The following is a 23,565-nucleotide window of genomic DNA, read 5'->3' as shown; positions in this document are numbered from 1 at the left end:
GCGGAGGAGGAGGCGGCCCCGGCCCCGGCCCCGGCCAGCCAGCCAGGTGGCGCACGGCGCGCGGCGCGGCGCGGCTGCTCCCCTCCCGACGCGCTCGCTCGCCCGCCCGCCGGCCCCGCTTCGCCCGCCGGCAAAGGATGTGTTTGGTGACCGGCGCGATGAAAGGTGAGCAGGCGCCGCGCCGCGCCGCGCCCCCGCCGGACCCCTCCGCCCCGCGCTCGCCCCGTCCCCGCACCCGCCGCCTCCGGGTCCCGCTCGCTCGCGACGAGGCGCGCCGCGGGCCGGGGCTGCTGGCCTTCCTGCGGGAGTCGGGCGCCCGAGCGCGGCGCGGAGGGGCTCTGCTCCCGGGGACCTTTCCGCTTGCGGTTGATCCCTTCCTTGGCAGGGAGAAGCGCGCTCGGCGGCGGGGCCCGCACCGGATCAGGCCGCGGGCTGGCCGGGCTGCGTGCGCCCGGATGGGGGCGGGGGCGCCTCTCCTTCGCCCGCGGCAGTCTCGGGGGGAGGGGGCCCGGAGGGCTTCGGGAAGCCCCCTAATCAGGCTCACGGTTTACCTCCCCGCGCCCGTGGGCGCCTGCACCTTCCCCCCGGGGCGGGGACGGGCCGCCCTTGCGTCCCCCCGGCGTTGGGCCGTGGAAGAGGGTCTCGGCCCCTCGAAGGCGCCTCTGGGAAGGGGCCCGGTCCGCAGAGGTGGGGTCTCCCGGCGGCTGCAGGGGCAGCGTCCCGTGTCCCAGTGACCCAGTTGTGCTGGAAACGGCGGGATGCCCTTTCACACTAGCCTTTTTTAAAGGACCTCCCCCGTGAGCGATTTCCTGACCACAGGGTGCCAGGAGGAGACCTGTGCGGGGGTCTCACAAGTTCCTGATGTTGTTTTGTTTCCTTCACAATTAGAACTCTCCCTCCCTCCCTCCCTCCCTCGATGGTTTTGCAATGCAACCTATGCGCAATCAGGATAAGAACGCATCAACACTGGGACAGTGGGTGCCGATTCAGAAATGACAACTTTCTGTAAGGAACACAGGAGGCTATTAAATTGCAGGAAACTTTGAAACATAAGTGTTTTTGTGTGATGGTGGAGGGGGGACTGTGCGAGAAGAGATGGTCTCTTCACCAGCAGTTTCGCTCGGAGTTTGCTCCTTGTCAAGCGGCTTGTCTCTGATTTGCAGCGATTGCTGGGATCCAGCATTGCTTGAACGCTCTGTTTACAGACAGCCTGATGCGGCAGTCTGGGACTCCTGGGTCTGAACGCTCTCCAGAGAATTATCAGTGGCCGAGGACGGTGTGGGCAGCGGGCTTGTGGTCAGGAGGGCATCCCAAAGCGCAGGATTCTTTGTGCCCACTGATGGTAAACCCTCAGCTCACCACAGGATCCCTCCTCAGCCATTAAGAGAGATCTGTTGCTAATTTCTGTGTTGCTTTTGTTTCCTGTGCATGAGATAATTTACAATCCTGAATTTGTTCCTGATTTCAGCTCAGTCGAGGCACCTGCCCAAGGTCATTCTTTGTGCTTTTTCCTGGATAATTCTGTTGTTCAAGTATTGGAAAGCATTTGATGCATTCTGTACAGAAGTTAGATGGAAAGAGATTGCTTTTAAAGTATTCTGTTGCAGAGGCTCAGGGTAGTGTTGAGAGAAGTTTCATGGAGCAAGTACATCAGTTCCAATCTTTCTCCCATTTGCCAGGGGACTGCTTTAAAAATATTTTGAGCTTTCTTGTAATAAGCTGGCAGGGGTAAAAATGGTCACTTTCCAAAAGGTATCTGGTTTTAAGGGGAGCAAAAGGAGGATCTGGATGGACCAGATCATGGAAAATCAGATCTTTTCAAATCACAGCCAGTGCTTGTCCTTTAATAGCCTTGGCTTCAAGAAAACCACTGGAAGGTTTGAATTTTTGTCTGAGAAAAAGAAATCTAAAACTTTTTGTGGAATGTTTTCAATTAGCCCTCCTGCCACATAATAAAATGATTTTGCAATTTCATCTGCTTGGTGTAAAAACAACAACACTGGAATAACGTAACATGCAGTCTTCATAGTGAATTCTGTAGAAAAACATTTTTGTCTCATGAATCAATTACCCATCATGTTGTGTCCCTGTTAAAATACATTGTCCGGATCTCTCTCTTTGACTGGGGCTCTTAATTGATTAGGGATTCATTGGTTGTGTTTGTTAAGTACCGATACCCATGAAAATGGGATAAGGGATGTGCTGCCCTGTTGGTTTGTTTGTGGTGAAAATCTGCTGTTCTGATTTTGTCTATATGTTTTGCCTCACTGCATATATGAAAAGCTGGATCAGTTCAAAGAGATGCTGTAAGGGAAGTTCTGATGCACCTACAAAAGCGGTAGATACATAGCATTTAAGACTCCTGTTATTTTTATTAAGTCTCTTCCCATTCAGGGTTAAAAGTGTTTGAGCCCAACCTCCCTCTCTCTCCCTCTCTCTCCCTCTCTCTCTCTCTCACACACGCGCGCGCGCGCACACACACACACACACACACACACACACACACACACACACACACAGAGTTGGTAAACATTACCTAACATGAGACTGATCCAAGGAGGCTTGCTTGGGAAAAAAGTCCTTCTGAGTTGATTGCTTCCCAGTCAGTTGTGTTTAGGATTGCAGCGGCCTTAGTCCAGCCGAAAGTCTTGCTGCTAGATGGAACCTTGCAGCTGCGAAGCCACATGGAATCCCATGGCTGGCCCTTCCGTGTGCCAAGGTGAGGCGACAGCTCCGTGCATTGGGAACGGAGAGGGGATGTGGGACAGGTGCGTCCGGACCACCGGGCACCGTCTGTCGGAAGCCTCCTTGCACCCCATGCTTGTGATCCCCCTGGCACTCGGCAGGGTCCCTGCAGCCCTTCTCTGTGGATTGCGGGTGGGCGATGAGAAGGGGCGCCGTCTCTCGGGCCAGCCCTGAGGGGCAAAAGCATGGTGAAGGGAGAGGGAGCGTGGCCTGTGATGAAGCATCTCGGACTGGGGCGTGGAAGTTGGATGCCGTTCGAGGCCCGGGAGTGGCTTTGTTGGGGAAGTGGCCTTTTCATGTTCTGTTGCACCGGCCTTGTTACATCGCTTGTTAGATCTTGATTTTTCTGTCTGTGGTGGGTGGAGTCGGGTCTCTAGAAATGACGGCAAAGGCCAGTGTTACGTCCGCTTCATTCTGACTCACAACGCTTTTAGGATTTGGCATTGGGATGCATTCCCAACCTGTGGAAGAAACGCAGCCATGCCTTCTCCCTGCTGCTTGTAGGGACGGGAGGGTTGCGGGGCTCAGCTAAAATGGGATTTGTCCTCCTAGGACTCCCTGACCAATAGGTCAGTGGGATGATCCTTATTTGCCCCCCCACACACACACACATACACACAACTTGCTCTAAAATGCATTGCTCCTAGTCTTGCACTGACCTCTGGCTGCCAGGAAATCGGTCTTTGGCGGGTGCTCTCAGCGGGAAGGAGACCAGAAGCAATGCGGAGCGCAGTTTGGAAGACAATCTAATCACAAAGGAGATGCAGAAATATGCCCAGGCGGTGAGAAATTTTTATTTTATTTATTGTTGGTGCCGTCAAAGGATTTTTCAGGGGGTGCATTTTTTATAATGGCGCTGAAAAGGGAGAAGAGAGTGAATATACACACTTCCATATTCCTTGAGAAATTAGGAGGACAAATGCATTCCCTCTGACCGTTTAAAATTAGCTCTGTAACTGAGGGATGTCTGCGAGAGAGAAATCGTATGTCAAGCACCTTTTTCCTCCTCCAGAAAGTACAAAGAGACCCATTTTGTGCAACCGGCAAAAAAGAAATACAAGTCCCCATTGGTGGCTAACAGCCTGTTCCCATACAGCACTCCAGGTAACTGTGGTCAACTGAGGAGCAAGTCCTTGAACGCTTTACAGGTGTGCTTTTTGTAAAACAGTCAGGTATGCTCAGTCGCGACAATGATTGTCATGTCAGTAATCCTGTAAGGTAGGTCAGTTACTGGTAAGGAGATAAAAAGTCGATATTAAGACTGCATTGTCTTGTAAACATATTTCCAGAAGCCACAAACCCTAATTATATAACTCAAGGGGCCTTTTATGCATATATATATATATATATGCATAAAAATTATATATATATAAATTATATATATAATTTTACAGAGAATTTGACATCCTGTCTTTAGCTTATCAAATTGTGGTTCTGCTGTGATGAGTGACCCAAACAGAATGCCTCTTTATGTACTTTTACTTCTGGATTTTGCATTGTATGGAAATTGTAGTCTTGTTGTGACTTACGGCCAAACAGATCTGCTGACTGGTGTGGTCACGCACTGCTATCCCCATTTCACAGATGAAGAAGACTGAGGCAGAAAGAGAGCATGGCAGATGTATGGCTGCTTGGAAAGGCTTTAAAGATGATATAGATCGGCCTCTTGCAGTGTAGGTTGGTGTGTATGCAGCTGGCAGTCCAGTCATGACAGGAAGTTGTCATCTTGGGTCACCACCAAGAAGGCCTTGTCTTTTTTCATCACCTTCTTAGCCTCCCTGGGAGCATGCCCTGGAGGAGGGCATCAGGTGAGCTTAGACTAGAATCTAAATGCCGTTACAGGTGAGTTAGACAAATTGAAATGGATGAGACTGACCTCTAAGCAAGTTTACTTAACATTGTTGTGAATGCCTTCAGATTTCCCAGTAAACCATGGTTTACTGCCCTGGAACAAACCTTAGCAAACCTTGGCACAGCTTGTATTCCCCTCCTTCTGTCTCATTGTGTGGAAGGAAACTCTTGTGTCCACCTTTAATTAATTGTAGCCTGCTGTTTCTTCTAAATCTGATATGCTGCTGTTAATCATAACTGTGGTTTGTTTGAAGCAAACCAGTGTCAAACCACTGTTTATGAAGCTATCTAATTTCAATAAACGGTAGTTAAACTTAACTACGGTTTCACATTCAGATGTAAGCTGAAACTTTGGTCAGGTGAGCTGTGCCATTTTAGCTTGCTGTAAATCACTCTTAATGATTGGTTCTTGTTTCTTTGCTTTTGTAAGCTGCTTTGATGGGCTCCTTTTTAAGGGAAAAAATGAGATATCAACGCAAACATTAAAAGAGACACACATCTGTCTGAAAAACAATTTTAACCGATCAACAAGAAAAAGATTCAAGACCCGATTAAAAACCTCATCGTGTGCTGCTAAATGCTGGAGAGAAGAACAAGGTTTTAGCCTGGCACCAAAAAAGAGTGTTGGAACCAGGTGGGCTTCCCTGGGGAAATTGTTCCATCATTGTGGGCCACCACCAAGAAGGCCCTGCCCTTTGCTGTCACCTTATTAACCTTCCTCGGAGCAGGCACCGGGCCAGTGCCTTAGGTGATGAGTATGACATACAACTACAGCTGCTACTAACCAGGGCACGCGAATCCTGTGACCAGATTCCGGCACAAGGAACGGTGGAAGCCTCCTTGTGGGGCCCAGAACTGCCTCCTGACTCAGTTGGTGACTCTCTGATCACCATGGTCTCTTTCCCAGCGACTGCTGTGGCGGAGAGAGGCCGGAGCAGGGGCCTTCTGGCGGGGCAACTCACAGAGGCCTCGCCTGGCTGCGTGGGCGCTGCCTCCCTGCCCTTTCCACCCGGCCACCAGGGAGCCTCCTCGGGCGAGTCGCCCAGCGCTGAGTGGGAACACGCGTTCCTTCTGCCTGCTTCCCCCAGGCTGCTGCTCCCCAGATGTGCTGGATGCCGATTCCCATAACCTTGCTGGGGGTTACGTGGGCTGTGCCCAGCACTTCTGGATGGCACTGCCAGGGCAGGCTTCCCTGTGCTGCGATGGAGCTGCCGGGGGGCCTGTGGAAGGCCGTGCGCCATCTCTGATCGCGGTGTTTCCATCCCGCCCAGTGTCCACAGACGGCTTTCTTTGCCTAGCCGATTGCCCTTCTGAAGCCGTGGACCATCGCCACATCTGGCTGCACATCCCATCGGGAACTAAGCTACCCCTTGGCGGGTTTTTTGGCAGAACAGATGGAGATGCACGTGGCTGAAACTCAGATCCGGCCCCAGGCAATTCCCCTCTCGCCTGGGCCCCCGCACGTTCCATTGGGACGAATGAGAGCAGAGCGAGGCGAACGGCCTTCTCGCTCGCTCGGCCAGGTCTTTGCTCCCAGGGCCGACGATGGCGGTCCGGAGCCCGCAGGGGCGCTTGGCTGCCATTCGCCGTTGGGCTTGGCCACTCCATGACTCGGGGACGACACGCCCTTGGCGCGGGCCTGCTTGAGCTTGCCCTGCTTCGGCATCAAGGGCAGCGAAGCAAAGATCCCCAACCTGCCGGCACTGCAGGCGCTCCACCCACACAGGTGGGACTGACGTCAGCGAGACGCCTGCGTGTGCGCAGTGTGGCTGGATCGGGCCCGCGGCCAAGGGGCGTGTGCCTTGTTTTCCGTGGTGCACCCCGAGCACGCCGGTCTGGAAATACATGCCGTTTGGAGACTCACTGGGCAAGGCAAGCTTCGGGCTGAGCGTAGCCTCTGGGAAGCAGGCGGGACGGCCTTGTGAAAGGAGGGTGCCAGGAGCCCCCTGGGCTCCCCCTGCGCAGCCCGCCTGGTGCAGGACTGCCCCACCCGCCAGAGAAATGGCGCAGAAGCAGCCCTTCCTGGGGCGCTGAGCACACAGGACTTGCTTGTGCTCCCTCGCTGGCCCGAGGCCAGCCGGCCGGCCAGGGAGAGGTTCCCATGAAGCCGAGGAAGCTTCTGCGTGAGTGGCAGCCCACCTTTCTCATGGCATCCTAAGGGCCCCCCTTGGCACTGGCAGGCTCCCGGCCGTGGGGCTGCGTGATATGGGGTGGCCAAATGCGTATCTGTGGGGTGCGGAGATGTCTCAGCTTCTGCTCCAGGTTCAGACTGTGGCTGTGTGTTGAGTGGGGAACTGGAGCACCTCGCTTCGGAGGCCCCCGCGAGTGAAGGGGACAGACAGAGAGGCCCACGGACAAGCCCCCCGCCAGACTGCAAGCCCCCCAGGCCTTCTGTCTGCCCACCTCCTCCTCCACGGCCCTCCCATTGCATATTTGGCTGGCTCAGTGGAGATGCAACGTTCTCTTCGCGGTGTCAGACATGGCTTGGGTTCTTGAAAGTCCCTTCCTTGTCGGCGTCAGGGAATGATGAGCTCGGAGGATATTCGCTGCAGCGTCCATCCGAGGGACTCCTGCAAGTAGTTAGACTGTTGTAAAATCTACCCGTCTGCATGATTTAAGAGCTTCTCTTCCCCCCCACCCTCCCACCCCTCCTTTGCGCCGCTCAATTTGGCAGCAAGAGCAGAACTTTTAAAGCTACCCACATGGTATTTATCTCCCAAACTGTAATTGGCCATTACAGCTGATAAGTCAAAAAGATCAAGTGAGCGGCTCGTTCTCTCCTTCAAAACGTGCCTTTTCGCTCGAAGATTTATAGCTGAGGAGCATCCCCATGCAAGTGGTTCCGCGGCTGCATCGGAGACCTTTGCTGCCGTCTTGAAGCTGTCCTCGCGCCTTGTATCTGTCACAGTTGATGGGAGAGTCCTGATCCTCCAACTATCCGGCTACTCTTGGGTTCTGCCCTGCGAAATGGAGACCAACAGGTTTGGGAGTCTGCAGCCCTTTTCTTCTACTGGTTTGGAAGAGACGTAACTCTGATCAGCAGCTTATCACATTCACCTTGGCTTTAATCTCAAACACATTTGCTTCATTTGCCAAGCTAATCTCTGTCTCTGGAAGATGCACACAGGAACTCCTCTGGGCTTCTCCCTGGGGAAAGACAACCCTGGTCTTATTTTTCACCTTCCCAAAATTGAGTACCGTACATACATCAACAGTGCCAATTATATCCATCGCTGTTCCAGGTTCGGATGTTGCACATGTAGAATTGTCAATGCAAGCCAGTTTGTGGCCAGCGTGTAGCTGCGGTTTAGGAATTGTGAGTTCACATTCGCCATGGGGTAGGCAATCGGGGAGGGCTATGGCGTGTGCCCGACGGGGTCCCTGTGTCCCGGGGTGCCAGGATTTGCGACGCCAGGCTGTTCACCTTGCATCTTCTGCTGTCCCGGAGGGAAAGGCCGGTGGCGGTTCTGTGGCAAGCTGAGTTTGCAGCGCGCTGTGATGGAGAGGTGCGATCACAGCGGGCCGTGCAAGACGGAGTCCAGCAGAAGATCTCGGTGGGAGCAGGAGGGGCGGGAGGACCCTGTCGCGCAGCCTGAACTCGGCTGATCAGATTGGAAGAGGCTTAGAAGATTCTCTGGTGGGGATGTGCTGAAGACGGCCCGCTACGTACTCTTCCGGTTCTGCGGATGCCTAAGAGACACCGATGACTGCACCCCAGAGCCGAGACCCAGCTGCCGGGCTCCGTGGCCAGCTTAGCAAAGTCTGTGTCGTCGCTGGGTTCCCCGTCTCAGAAGGCCACACGCCCTCATCCTCATCCTCACTTAGGTTAGCCAAGGGGGAGGGGTTGTTTCGCCACCAGCGAGGGCCTCCTTGAGCTTTGCGCCTGGTCCTCTGCCTGCGTGTTTGTGCGCAGTGGGTGCTTTTGGCTCTTTCGGAAACCGGGAAGCTCTTTTCCGGATAGCCAAGGCCCCTGCTGAATTTTATTTGGGCCTTTGAATGGCCAACACACACGCACAGGCCTCTGCCTAATGTGGCCCCCAAGGGTGACTTTGGGAAATATATTTAGCCTTCGCAGTTATCTTAATAGCTTGTGTTTGAGCGAGCTGAATGAAAGGAGAATATTCTCAGAAAAATTGAAATGTCAGTCCGGAGCACTGAAGTTCTTGACAGCAAGCCACGCCAATTCGGGTTTTGCTGGAGTAAGCAACGGAGCTGTGGGTGGGAGCCCCTCCCCCTGCCCTTGCGCTGAGCGCACGCCTGCCAACTATTTTTATTTTGGTCTTCTTGGGATGCGGGTTCCGTCAGCTCACCCACATCTCATCTCTCCACCAGGGACCGGCACTTAGGAAGTGCCACAGCTACAACGCCGAGCGGCGGACAGCGACGCTTGTCTGGGGACCAGCCATTGCCTGGCCTGCTTGCATCTGTATTTTACTGCTGTTTTACTCTTGCAAGTTATTGTTCCAGTCTTTGTGTATACAGCCGGCAGGGATGGAGGGAGTCTCAGCAGAGCTAAGATCAGCTCAGGAGGCCAGCCTTCCTCTGCCAAGTAACGCCTTCTCCATTTGCTCCTCCTGAGCTATGTAGTGCCCCCCACAGACCCTGTACCTGGATCCTCTCCTGAAGTTCCACAAGCTGGTTAAAAGCACCCCTCCCCCCCTCTAATGATTGATCTGCTTCTGCTTTGGTTGCTGTTGATTTGGGGCTCCTTATTGTGTTTTAAGTGATGCTCGAATGTTGGTTGCTTGCATATGGACACACACACAACGTGTCCGGCTCATCTTTCCTTCCCAAGGAGCCCAAGGCGATTGTCCACCTCTCCAGTCTATCCACAGGTGTGAGATAGACTGCATGTCTGAATGCTTCCTGTGGGTTGGGCAGGGGAGCCCTCTCTGCTCTGAGGAAACGGGCACGCTTCAGGAGAAGGCTGGCATGAGCTCTTCTTCCCGATGGATCTGTCTTCTATTTGCAGGGAGTCCTGCATCTCCCCCTGCGGTGCGTTGCAGGAGCAGCTTTGCCACCTGATCCCGCTGATGGCATAAACTGACCCCGGGAGCCCACGTGGGCCCTGCCTCTGCGTTTCGCGGCCATCTGGCTGGAGAGCAGAAATTGTTTGGAGGTTGCTTTTTGCACAAAGTGCGGTTAGCCAAGTTGTTAAGGTGCGACAGCAGCTTGCGAAGCGCTGGGACTAGGCTAGAAGGATGGTGACGGGCTGCTTGAGCGGTCCTCAGTGCGCAAGTTGCAGTCTTGTGGGAAACGTCCGCATCAGAGGAATCAGGGTTGATAGGCTGACGGACACCAGTTGCTGTGGAACTTGGGCAAGAGGGGGCTGTGTGAATCTCCCATTGGGGCAAGAGGGACAGGGCTTTTCCTGCCTTATCATTGCACACTTTGGGGGACAGTGACACCCAAGCACAGCTGGCAGCAAACAAAGATCTTTTTTTTTTTTTTGGCAAGGCTGCGAAAAAGGAGACATTTTCAATGCAGCCTTTTTGTGGCTAATGTTGAAGGGGGAAATGCACAAGGAGCAGGGCTCAAAATGCCCTCGCCCACTTCCTGTGATTATTTTGGAAGCCCGGCTGCATCACCGGAACTTAGAAGTGGCTCAGCTGAGTCTGTCAAGTCAAGAGTGGGCTGCGGTCAGTCCTGGCACTTTCGGCCCAGCTCGCACAGGTTGTCCTCCTGCCTAGGCCCGCAGCTTCCCACTTCTCCCGTTCAGCAATATCTTGGGCTCCGAAGCCTAGTTTTGGCTGGGGCTTGCGTAGGCACAGCCCTGGAGCCTAAACATGTATAAAATTATTCCGACAACCAGAGAAGTGCTGCTTGGAATGGGGCGTGCTTTTCTTACTGGATCAGGTGGTGGGTTGAGAGATGCTTCCAGACCCATTCCCTGAGGCACATGTGTCCTCAGCAACCAGTGCAGGCTGGGGCACCAACCCCAAGCCCACCTGGAAGGCCATCCATGCTTCGGTCACCTCCCGTTGGGTTTCCGATAACGCCCTGGACCAGGGGCTGCTTTGGAAGACTGTCTGCAAACTCCATCAGGATGCACGATGATCATAACCTGCCATTATGCTTCCAATATGCTGGGGGTGTTGAATTATTTCTGGAATCAGGGCAGACTGCTGGGTTTCTCCTGTCAAGTCCTTTGCAACTTTGGGCCACAGTATCTGAAGCACCGCACGAGGGCTTCTCCGTGGTGGCCCCCAAATTGCAGAGCTCCTTCCCTAGAGGCCCAGCTGGCTCTGACTTGGTTAATTCTCAGTGCCAGGTAAAGAGCTTTTTATTCTCCCAGGCCTGAAGAAAAATCTAACAGTACATAGTTAGATAGTTACGAGAGAAGGAGCTTGTGATTTGTTTACCCCTCCGAATAATTCAGAAGGTACATTCTAAAATTCCCCTTCTCTGAGATTATGTTTATTTAGTTAAGCTTATTTATTTAGTTTAGTTTATTCAAATGTTGCTATTTCTGCTCCTTTAAATTTCTGTTGTTTGCTTTAGAGGATGGTATTGATTTTATTGGGCTTGTTTTTATAGCATGGGCTGCCTTAAATGCTTCAGCTGTAGGATGACTCACGAATGAAAATAAATCACAAAGGGCAAGTTTTCTCTCCCTGTTGCCTAGTTGTCATCTGCCCATCCGGAAGGTGAGACGGGGGCTTCCAGATCAGAAGGTCTGCGTGCCAGTGCTCTTGGTTTTGGAAGCGAAGCATCATTGGGACCCATCCATATTTGAGATGTTTCCCACATCTCTGAGCTTTCTCAAATGCCGGCATGTGTCTGATGCTTTGACCTCTCCTCCACTCCTCTTGTAGCACGTCTGAACGGGAGCGTTAGGCGCCCCCAGCTCGGCCCGGGAAGCAGCACTCTTGCTTTGCCCGAGAGCCACGATTCGGCCGGGCCGGGCCAGGCCTGGTCACCCAGAGTGCAACGCGCCGTGCAAAGTCTCCGAGCGCCGGTGCTGCGGATGCGTCGGCCCGTCCAGGGTCTCTCGGCACACGACGCTGCGTCTGTTGAACAGGTTTGCCATCAACAGCGTCCCATGGGGTGGGGAAGAATAAAAATAAAGTGTAGAAGGGCGTCTGGGGAGCTCAGGTAGCTGCTGAATGTCTCTGTGGCATTTAAGCAAAAAACCCCAAAGCCTCTCTCTTTCCAAAGGAGCTCTTTGCTTCTCTCACGTTCCTAGTGTTCCCTCTAATGTTAGGCAGGGAGCAGCCCCCAAAATTTCTGGCGCCTGTGCCACAAAACCCTCACAAGCTGCCCCCCCTCCTTCTGGTAGTATGGAAAGTCAGGCCTCTTTCCCCCCTTTTTGCTGACTCAGTCTTCTCATGTACCTTTTTTTTTAAACAAGAAATACAGATTTCCTGTGCTGGTAGTGAAATTAATAAGCGAGTGTCTAGAACCCGTGTGCGCGTGCGTGCGTGCGTACGTGTGCGTGCGTGTGTGTGTGTGTGTGTGTGTAAAGAGCCAGGCGGTTTATCAAGACGCTGTCGCCACTGTCCCTGCTTCAGCCCAAGTCGTAGGGGCTTTTTCGGTCCATTGCTCACTCCTTGGCAAGCCTCCGGCCTGGGTGCCTGAGCTCATGGGCAGGTGGAATGCAAAGCTCGGCCGTCCCTCCCGACGGAAAGTGCAGCTTCAGCTGAGGCGTGCCCCAGATGGCCTGGAGCAGTGGCTGTGTTGGCTGGGGTTGATGGGAACTGAAGGCCAAGCATCTGGAAGGCACCCCGTTGAGAAGACCGGACGAGGTAAAGCTGTCCAAGTTCCACTGCAGCTCTTATTCTCGGATTTAACAATGAGTCAAGCTGATCCAAGATGGAGGCAAGATTCATTGCAAGGGGTAGGGCTTGAACTGAGGAGCTCAGGATCGCAGCCCCGCCTGATGGCTTCTTTGCTACGATAGCCATCAGGCAATATTTTGTATTCTTTTTTTTTTTTTTGTGGGGGGGGGCAACCTATCCAGAGCGCCTTATGGCTAATGGGGCAGGTTAGAAATTAATCATTAGTGTGGTGTTCTGCAGTCACCTGGCACCCACTAATCAAGCGGAGTGCCGAAGAAGCGGCGCTCTCTGGGCAGGGCTCGTGGTGGTGTGTGGGTGGCGGTCATTGTGCGTCCACGCCTTCCGAAAGAGTTGTCTGTGCATCTGTGTACTGGCAGAGGGGGTGGCTTTTGTGCGGACTCCGGTGTGCTGCTTTCCGCTCCAGGGGCCCCGCCTGCACTTCTCACGCAGCGTGGTTCAGACGAGATGTCGGGGTCGGGCACAACGCATTGCTTCCAAATCTGCCCCATTTGCGGCCCTGGCCAGAAAGGATGCTCTGGATCCTTCCTACTTCTCCCCCCCCCCCGCCCCCGCGCCCACGTGTAGCTACGGCTGAGCTGAAACAAGCTCAGTTTCACGGGTGTCGAAAATACCCCCTTTTAAGCCTTGAAAAGGGAATTTTACCAATGTGTTTTGGGCTCAACGCGCTTTCGTTTCCCTGTTTGCTGCCGTGGCACCTTCGGTGACCCATTCCTTCTCTCCGCCGTCACTGCTCTTGTCCTCTGTTGCCTTCACTGGGGGGTGATCTGGCTGCTGGAGCCCAGGGTGTCTCCTTTCGTGTGGCCCGCAACTGCGAATGTGGCGACGGAAGGGAAGAGCAGCAGGCAAAATGCAGGGGTCAACCAAGCAGAGCCACGAGGGTTAAGTGCCACCAAGGGCAGCGAGGGTCAGGAACGGTGAGCGAAAGAACATGGGCAGAAGCTGCAGCTGGGGGATAAAATACATCTCTTTAGCGAGATGCATTTTTCCCGAGAATTAATTCACTGCATCAAACATGCTAATTTCCAAATGATTTGAAATTAGCAAATAGCTGGTGCTTTAAGTGGACGAGAACAATGCTGCGACTTAGAGGATCTGATTCGTGTAATCCTTACAAGGATGCTTCCAAATGTGGGTCAAGCCTTTCCTTTTCAAGAGACTTTGATGGCAAAAATCAAAATTCTAGAAAGACGGCCTTGCTCCGTCTTTCTGGCAAGCATTTGGCAACTCTGTTTGTTTAAGTCTTGGAAAGGAGAGCTCTTGGAAAGAATAGCCCTGCATTCTTCAAATCCTCTTTCCGAAGTCCTTTCTGTTTAGCATACAAATTGAATTCACTCGATTAGTCTTCTGAAATTTTAAAGCTTCCCCTGTCAACCAAATTCTGTTCTGGCAAGCCAGCCAAGACCCGGGGCATTTTCCTGGGGAAACCTGTTCTTGTTGGAGACGTCATCCCAAAGCAGAACAACTTTGCTTTAATTTTAAGATTGATGTAACCAATCCTTTTTTGGAGAGTGGCGAGCTGCCAATTGCTGCTCTGCCATTCGTGACAAAGTGACTTGGGACTTTCTCCCCCACTGGCTCCGTTGGAATGAATGGCAGCCTCAACGCTTGGGTTCCCGGCTGACCAGCCTTGAAACATTTGCTTTCCCTGTTTAGTGCAGTATCTTAAGTTGTCACTTGCCAGTTCCTCTGCTGATGGATGCTGCTGTTGTGGGCCGGCTTCATCAAGAGTGAGCCAAAAAGTGGAGGTTTCCCCTGCCACCCCGTCAGCAGGGGACTTTGTGTGAGCTGTTATCCCGCCAACTTTGGGGCTGCCCCCTCTGGAAAGTGGGTATTCTAATATTGCTTTATCTTTCAGGGTTCTTGGAAGGGAGAACAAAATCACCTGAATTGACTGAATTTCTTATTTTCCTATGTGCGTTCTACAGGTGCCCTCAAGCGGAGCGGGGGGCACAGTTAGTGATGTGAAGGCTTGGGGAGAAACCAGAGAAATTCAGAGAAAGTTTTCCCAAAGTTTTTTTTCCTGTCCCCTGCTCTGTTGTTTTGCCCCCCCCCCACGCCCCCAGCCAGATCTCCATGTCTCTTGCTGCACATGCATTCAACATGGGGAAGGCTTGCTATGATGGATTAAGCAACATAATGATATTTTTAGATATAGCACCGAATAGAAAGGGGTGTTGCGTTGTTTGGCTGAGCTACAAGACACGGTTGTTATTGCGGTCAGTGGGCTTTGGTTTCGGCGCAGGCTGGGATGGGCACTGTGATTTGTGGGTCTTGCCCTGGAGTTGCTTGCCAGCAGAAAATACCCGGCTGCAATTCTGCAGCTTGAACGGGGTTTCAACAGTGAGGCCTGAGGCTGAGCGGTCCCTCGGTGAAGGGCAGTGGCTTGGCTTGGAGGAGGTTTCCATGGAATGGACCCGACTGTTTCCAGATGCTTTTCTGGCCCGTGTTTCCAGTGTTTGGGTGTTTCACGCGAAGAATGCGATCAAAGCACTTCCGCTGGCACACATAAAGGGCACTTCTTCTGTTTGTCCTGGCCCGGCCCCGCTCACTTCAGGAAAACTGTGGTCCGCAAATTATTTAAAGGGAAGAAAAGAAGTGTGTGTGTGTGTGTGTGTCTGGCGGACGAGCAGCCACGTCTTAAAAATGATCTTTTTGTGTGTGTGATAGATAAGCTGCTTAAAATGTTTGCGGGTATTCTGGTCCAGACGCCGAATCTGCTGTTTGAAGCCAAGCGCTTTCCCTTAGAAATAAGAACAAAAAAATTACTTTCTGGCAGAAGGGCAATCAAAATGCTGCTTTGTTTGCAGATCATCAAATAATTTGATAATAATCGGGATGGGCAGGCATGGGGACAGAGCTTTCTGTGTGAGCATGGTTAATTTCAGTGCGTGTCAGGTGGTTTGTTAAAGGTACCGGGGCAGAAAAAGGGAACCATGTGGGCAAGGGCCGGCTTCTGCTGCAGAGGTCCCTCTGCTTGGCCACGCTTCTGAGGCGGCCGAGTTTGCAGCCCGTTATGTGGCATGGCTCTCTATTGCTCCCTTTCTGAAGCCAGCTCCCAGAGGTCCGAGTCCAGCTGCGCTCGCAGTGTTGGTTTAGTTATCCTGACATGTACCTCATGTTTTTCTCCCCGTTCGCGGGGAAACCGAGGCAGCGCACCTGGTCCCCCTCCTCTCTGTTTGATCCTCACCACGACGCTTTGGAAAAAAGGTTCCGAATCCGTCCGGAGTGCCTCTCCTGGCTGAGATAAGAAGCCCAGCATGTTCAGGCTGATTGCACATCTTGTTCTGAGCTCAGGGAGGCAAGCAGGAATGGGGTGAGCAGCTGGAAAGTCCGGAAGGCAGCCTGCAGTTTCAGGAATCCCCCTGGTAGCCAGAGCTGAGCAACCAGCCCCCAGGACCAAAAGGGCCGTGGCGGGTGGTGGCAGGTGCCTGTGTGGAATATTCAGGTTGTGGTTTGTGGTGGTGCTGGCGCGCTTTATCAGGGGGTCCTCGATCCAGGCAAGCGAGAGATTTCTCTAGACGCAAAAGGCAGAAGAGTGAGGCAGCCGTTCTTCAGACACATCCCGAGAAGACAAGCTCCCTAGAGGAGCCAGTCGGGTTCGAGGAGGCCGAAGACATGAGGGAAGAGGGAACGGCAGATGCGAGAGGGATCGAATCCGTAAAGGAGCTCATTGCCTTGACTTTGGAAGGGCTGGATGGCGCTCTCACGGAGAGGACGTCTGGGGGCTTTCATGTGTAGGGTCACCCTAAGTTGGAGGTGACTTGATGGCGCACGACGACAGCAACACCTGTGCATTATGTGAGGGTTAAGGACCTCGCATGGATCCCTAAAAGAGGCCAGGGGTTCCCTGCAAGGGTTGTGGCTGCAGCTTTGGTATTCCAGGCGATGCCCACGGCTGGCGTGAGCCGCAGTTACGGTGCAGATCCCATCGCTGGAGGCCAACGCATTACTGGATTTTTCAGGAAGTGCAGTGTTGCATTTAGGTCTCTCACTTGCCTGCTTTTCAGGCGCGGGAACCGTTCCCTTTCCTCTTTAGGCTGCTGCACGTTCTGTAGCAGTGCAGAAAAAAACAGAAACAAAACACAGAATTCGGTACTGGCCCCTCTCAGGAGCAGAGAGAGCTGTGGCTGGACACAAGATTTCCAGTGTCAGGTGGAGTGGATCACTTGGCATTTCACGCTTCCCAGGACCCGTGGAAGCAGAGCAGATGGTGCAAAATGCAGGAAACTTTGATTTCCATTGCATATTTTGAGCGCAGAATCCAGTTGGGTGCGGAATTTGAATTCTGCCGCAGCCGGTTCTTCTCCCCCTGCTCTCTTGCTCGCTTTCATCGCTGGGTCACCTTGTTGTCCAGGGCTTAATCCTCCTAAGACGCGTGCGTTTGAAATCCAGGAGGGCTTTACTGAAGCATCTAGAACAGCTCTCCCCCAAAACCTTCCTCAGAAAATCCTGGGAAAGGCCTCCTCAGCAGCGACATGCTATCCAGATGCGGGGCTTGTCCTGCACTCGTGCCAGGGCGTGCGGAGCATAATTGGGGTTCAACGCAGCATTCCTCTTTCCTGAAACCATGCAACAGGCAGTTATTCCCCGAGTATAAAAGACAGAGCTCAGGACAGCTTGTTTGGTAAATGAGATTGTTCCCGGGCTAAGCAGATGACATTCCCCTGCAGTGTGCCGAGTTGATGTCGTTTCCTTCCTCCTCCAGCTGAGGATCTGTTACATAATGGGGGTGTTGTAAACTGCTTTTCTTTCTCCTTGCGCAAGAAAGGGACTCAGGAGGTTCGATGCAAGGCGTCTGTGGCCTACCTGCTGAGAGATTTTTCCAAGCAGCTGAGCAAAGGATTGGGTGTTGTCCTGAGTGGGAAGCACAATTGGACAATCTGGAAACCTGGTCATTGTCAAGGGCAGCCTCCCTTTAGGAATGATGTTGGTGTTGCCTTTATTTCCTCATAACACACCAAACTTTCTGGACGGAGCAGGTGATGCATTACGTTGCTTCTTTATTTTATTTTATTTTATTTTATTTTATTTTATTTTATTTTATTTTATTTTTTCAACCTTTCTAGGCTGAATTCAAATTCACCAGGGCAGTTTGCAGCATCCATATTTGAGAAAATAAATAACCAGACTGTGAGGGGCTGGTGGCCACAGAAGGATTTTATCATCTCCAGGTCGCATGCACGCATGAAGCATCCTTAAACCTCCGTGAGCGGCTTCCGCGTGCACGCCGCGCGCTGACGTTTCCACCCCGTAACGCACTTGAACCTCCTGCAAATGTTCCAGTTTTGTTTTTTACAGCAAATCAGCATTTGACGTTTCACAGCCTGCATTTCATCCAGTGCTTAGTGATTGGGAGTGCAAAATCGGGCCAGGTCATTCTTAGAAACCGTGAGGTGCGAGGAAGGATCCACTGGGGCAGGCAGAGCCCTGAGCCACATGTTTTCCGTGGACCCCGTATGTTGTCCCTCCACACAGCAACATTCCTCCCGTGCTAAGAACCGCCTCCAGTCCTGCCAAATCTGGCATGCTGGGCACCAGTGAACAAAATGAAGCTCCCCAGTTCACGGGGGGAAATGATGCACCAGCAGGTTAGTGGCCCTCGTTTCAAACTCTGAAATTGCTGATGAAGGAAAATTCCAGATCTCATTTGGATCAGAACCTAAAGGAACGCCTTCTTCCCTGTTTGCCCTCCCACCTCCTGAGAGCGGCAGCAGTGGCCCTCCTCCGGGAGCCCTCCGTGAAAGACATCAGGAGGCAAAGTACCCGGAGGAGGGCCTTCTCGGTGGTGGCGCCCCGCCTGTGGAATGCGCTCCCCAGAGAGGTCCGCCTGGCGCCGTCGTTATTTGTTTTTCGGCGCCAGGCGAAGACCTTTTTACTCCAACAACATTTTAATAACTTTTACTATCTTCTATAGGTTTTAATTTGCAGCCAGGGTGAATCTGGATTTTATTTGTATTATTTGTATAATGTTTATTTGTTTTATGTAAGCCGTCCCGAGGCTATGCGATGGGACGGCATACAAAAATTCTAAATAAATAAATAAATAAATTGCTCTAAAGGATAGCCAGTAGCATTTCTGTATATAAACTGGAAATCTTGGGCTGGTGGGGACTGGGTTGAACAGTCCTGCTGTTGAATCGAGTTTTCGCTGTGGACCTGTTGGTTTAGAACAGACTCTCTCCAGAGCTCCGTTTTTTCCTCCTCTCGTAGGAAGAGCGAGAGAAAGACCTCCAGGAATCTAATGCACCTTCGCTCCCCATGTGCCTTTATAAAACAGGTTCTAATTGTTATTGAACTCAGGCTTTTGTTAATGTGAGAAAACCCCCGATGGTTGCATTTGCTTAAATTCGCCACCCGCCAGTGTAGCGATATAAATCAGGGCTTCTGTGTCTGGAGTGTCTCGAACCCTCGGAAAGAGGACGGGGCATCCCATCTGTGCTGTCGCCTGTCAGCTGTATCCCGCCGCCTTTTTCTAAACGGAAAGCAATGAGGTCGTTTTTTTCCCAGGCTCAGAGAGTACCGCCCATCTGCTTTGCAGCCCCATGATCACGGCTGGCCTCTCGGAAGACGTGTCCTCATCTGCCCTTTGTGCTCAGATATTTGCAGAACAGAGAAAGGCTTATGTTCCTACTTGATGCGGGGCAGGCAACTCCATTCTCTCCCGGTGGCGCTTTGCCAGCGCCGTATTGTCCTCCACGCTCAGCGGCGATATTTGCTGGAGAAAGCTGCGTTCATATGGAAATGTTGTTAGCAGAGCGAAATAGAGTTTCAGAAAGCGGCAGCCAAGAGCAGGCCTGTAAATAACATGTCAAGATCTTTCTGTTTTCGTATGTGTTTGCTTTTTTCCTTGTCTTGGGTGACTCTGGAGCCGCTTCATTGGGGATGATAGCACTGGTGCGCGCACGAGGGGATGGCTTTAGAGACTGTCGTCACGTCAGCGGAAGCTGTCTAAGAAAGAAGAATAATCAAAATAAGGCTTCCAGAGAAACAAATTCCTCTTGCGTGACATAAATAACACACTGATAGATTAGTGCTGGAATATTTAATTCTGCGCGGCTTTCTGCTTCTCTTTAGAGGCGCTGGATTCTAATGGCTGTTGGGTCTTCCTGGTCCATCCAGGTGACACGGAGACCGTTTATGTTTGCTGCTGTGGTACTTGATTTGCCAAATATCAGGGGTGGGGGATGGGAGACAGGCCTGCGTGCAAATGGGGTTGACAGCTGGCCAGGGAGGAAAAAGCCCCCCCCAAACCCCCACCCTCCTCTTGTGTGTTTAATAAGCCCCTGGCGAGTGGAAGTTGCTAGGTCAACCTTTACACAGCATAGAGGGAAAACTCTCATGGTGGTTGGAAAATGGGCAGTCCAGTCATTAATACTTCTGTTGAGTTTTATAGGGGCATTGGCTGCTACAGAGCAGAGCAGATGCTAGACAAGGTCTAATCCAGTGAGCCTGTGGTGATGTATGCTTTGGTGCAGAGGAATCCTGCTTTCCAGGGTGTCAGAAACAGCCACTCCGTTGGCGAGACTTGGTGAAACTCCCCCAGAAGGTGATCTTTATTTCAAGTCCAGCATTATTCTGGTGACCTGATTTAAAGTCCATCTGTAATGTTCTGATAAGAGAGCTCTCAAGAGTTTTGTTTTGCGGAGGGGCACTGAGATAGGGAACCACAGCTCCAAAGTGCCAGGGCAGAAAAACCCTGTGGAGATAAACAGGGACCTTGGGTGACTGATATCCTGCTCAGCAAGTCCAGTCAAGTTGTACTGCCCTGAGAAGGTGCACTTGGCATGTTGAGAGGCAGTGGCCTATACTGCATTTGCATCATCAAGCAGGGCCGAAAGCAATTAGCCCACGCTACTCCCGGCTTGATTGCCGATGGCCAAACTCAGCTGGAATGCAGGCAGGAGTGTTGGCTCTCTGGGATACCATACCTGGGACCGACCTTGCTCCAGATGGCTCTGTTCTCCTTGTCATGTGCTGTAGGTCAGTCTGTGGATGGTGTTTATGTGATGCAATTACTTTTTCCTCGTTTCTGGGTGAGCTGGCCACATGGCATGGGTTGGACAGCTGTTGGGCAACAGCTGCTAAGGATGGATTGGCGTCCACCTGCAAATTATAAGAGTGGCACCCTGTGATTGCGCAGGACCAAGCAACTCATGTTGACCTCTTACATAACTGGCCGAAGGAGTACAGCACCAATAATTGTAGCTTCTCAAACCAACCTCCACCCAACCTCTTTCTTTATATACTGGCTTAAGCAGAAACAATTACGACTTAAATTGTATTTTCTTTCTCTCTGTTACCCTTTGTTATGCAACCGTTTCACCACCTTTGAAAAGGTGGCCAGGTGATTCTGTGCCCTCACAGCCTTCTCTGGCAGGCCTCAGGTCACCTTCAGTTTCTTTGAAGACCGCAGTATGGATTGTCACTCTTGCGCTTTCCTGATTTTCTTAAATTTAGAGGCTCGGAAACAAGAATGAGACCTTGTGTGCAGTGCTGTATCCTCTAAACCTCTCCTCAAATGGTTGGGGCAAGAAGGAGTTTTTTGTGAAGGAACTTTTGAGCTTCGTTCTGATGCCGGTCTTCCCAAATTCCCGGGCTGAGTGTTTGCCCAAAGGCACACGGAGCTTAATACGTGGTGTCCATCGGCCTCCATTGCTTTGATCTTTTGCTTTCCAGGTGGAGATTCGGTTGAGCTACCTTGCTTAGGGACAGTTCTTTCCATCATGCATTGGACTGATCTTTTTTTAAAAGCTGTCTTAACGAATGTCCATCACCACAGCTTCTGGCAGTGAATCCCACAGATAAATATAGACGTGCAGGAAGCCTTAGACGGACTCAGAGCCTCAGTCCAACCAACTCAGGCTTGCCCGCACTGACTGGCAGCTGCAGCTCTCCAAGGTTTCGGGGAGCTTTCCCAGGCCCCTTTGGAGATGCTGCCTTTTGTCAGCTGTGAACTTAGTGTTAACTGGACGACCTTGAGCTTTAGTCTTCGGAGGTTTAATTCACATTATGTTTGCTCGTCGTGCCCTTACGAGGTTAGGGAGTCAAGGTAACACCCGAGGCCCTCTCGGGTCGCACCACATCACAGCCTTTCGGCGAGACGTTCCCTGCTTCCTGGCTTTAAGAACAGTGACGGAAAGCAGTTGGGCTGAAATGGACCGTTTTCAGCAGGCCTGAGTGTGGGCCAAGCCACTTCTTCCCCATTCTGAGGATGCATCTTTTGCTCGAGCGGAAACTAATATGGAACAGATCTTAACACTGTGGTTAATTCTGTTCAATTGAGCCAGTGTTGGCAATTATGAAATAGGCTAGACATTGGCAAGAGCTTAAGGAGTAATTACAGGCTTCCTAAATCTGCAGAGTATAAATAATTACAGGTTTAAAAGTGTTATTGTGAGCTGTGATTTATACCAAAATTTTATCTTGGTCTTTTGAAGCTGCAAAGCTCATATCTTTTCAGAACCAGTGTAAATACTTGCAGCTTTGGAAAGGGTTCATTTTTTTGCACACCGTAGGGAGAGCGAAGAGGGAGATAGGAAATCATTCGGCACGAGCCCTGGTGGACTGCTTCCACCGACGAGGCAACGTCTAAGCATTGCACTTGCTGCTTGTGGCCCAAGAAGAGTCATTATAACGCTGGGCACACTCAAATGGCTTGCTGGTTGCCTCTTCCAGGTGACAGAGATGCAATGTGCATCCCTTGGAGCTCAGGGATAACAGAAGATTACACAGTTATTTATTTCGGGTTTTTTCTTGGAAGAATTCGAAGGTCTAGCTAAATCTCCTGTGGGTTTTTTCAAGGACACCGGGAGAAGCGCACTGCCTGTCCTGTGTGCTTAGACTGGGCTTGTAAATAACGCTTGCTTAGCAGACTTTGGTGAGTCAAGTCCCTGCACAAGGAAACTTTTGCAAACTGGAACATCATTTTGTGTGTGTTTCTGTCTCCCAGATCATGGGCTACACCACAGATGACTAATGTGCCTAATATAGGAACAGGACCAGTGTTCTGCGGGGCCCATAATGCCATCCCTTGACGTTGGAGCAGGGCTCAGCCTATAACTATTTTAGTTTGGACTTAAGCCAGCAACAGCACAGTATATAAAAAACAAAGAATGTCACCTGGATTTCTTCTCCATCAAATGGCAGAAGATGAGGCGAGACTGTTGCGCCATTGGTGGCGTGGCCAACTTGCCGTCAGCGACATGGTATCTGGTTGGTGCTCCCACCCGCTGATTATCTTGGGCGATCGTATTCCAGGCTGGCTTGGACAGACCTGGAACAGCCACAGATGGCACACCAGGCGTGCAGTGTGAGCCGTTGATCTGGTCTGACTATTAGACTATTCTGTCCATGGTGATGGTTGTCAGAGTGCCTCAGCTTTTAGGAAGGAGAATCCAATGCACAGGGGAGAGCTTTGGAGAGGTGCTTAATTTATACCCTTTCTAGAAAGTTCTCTCCTTTTTTGTTACCCCGCGAGTGTATCGCTTGAATTGGCAATGTGCCATAGCGAGTGGAGGTGGGAATTGATTTTCGTGCGTGTGGGGGGCCCTTAACTATCCTTTTAAGCTTCATATGGGAAGGGGCCTTTACGGTGTGAGAGGCTGCACTGCCGCTGCAGCCGTCCACCTCTTGAATCATCTCTGGGTGCGATTCTTGGAAGCTGCCTTGGATCAGGCATTAGATCTGCGGGCGGGCGGGCGGGCGGCAGAGAGAGGCTGACGCTGGGACGTGGAAAGAGGACCTCAACGCTGGTGCTTGATGCCCAAGAGAATTTTGAAGATCTCGCAAGTCAAGAGTGGTAATAGAATACCGGGTTTACCGAGCACCCCTCTTCCAAGTGGAGGGAGATGGCCTTGCGTTGAAAGCCCACAGAGATGCAACGTCCACTGGAAGAAATCCTTCTGGTGCTCTTTCCTGACTCTCCCACCAGTCAGCCCCATAGAATGACCCTGCTTGGGTCTAGGGTTGTGTGATGTACTTTCCCCCGGGACATAATGTGGTCCATGCATATCGGCTCCCTCCTTACTCGCTTCTTCTCTGAGTTGAGCAGGCTTGGATGGGGACATCTTGCTGTGATTCTTTTTTTTTGGGGGGGGTGGTATGCTTTAAGCTTGCCTCTGCAGCCCAGGGGTGACAACCCTTGAGGCCCAAGCATCCTTCCCGGGAGAGA

At 51.9% G+C, this 23,565-nt stretch overlaps 1 protein-coding gene across 1 annotated transcript in view; it reads left to right on the top strand.

Moving 5' to 3' along the window:
• The first annotated feature begins 77 nt into the window (after window positions 1-77).
• Window positions 78-23,565, top strand: part of RORA (RAR related orphan receptor A) — a 70,422-nt gene continuing 46,934 nt past the window's right edge. The window contains exon 1 of the mRNA XM_044438620.1: window positions 78-165. Within this exon, the coding sequence (XP_044294555.1) occupies window positions 138-165 (28 nt within the window). The 5' untranslated portion in view covers window positions 78-137. The remainder of the gene's footprint in view (window positions 166-23,565) is intronic.

This window comes from Varanus komodoensis, unplaced genomic scaffold, assembly GCF_004798865.1.
Source record: "Varanus komodoensis strain SLA01 unplaced genomic scaffold, ASM479886v1 scaffold33, whole genome shotgun sequence".
NCBI classification, from domain to species: Eukaryota; Metazoa; Chordata; class Lepidosauria; order Squamata; family Varanidae; genus Varanus; species Varanus komodoensis.
This window is presented reverse-complemented; position numbering and strand designations above follow the sequence as displayed.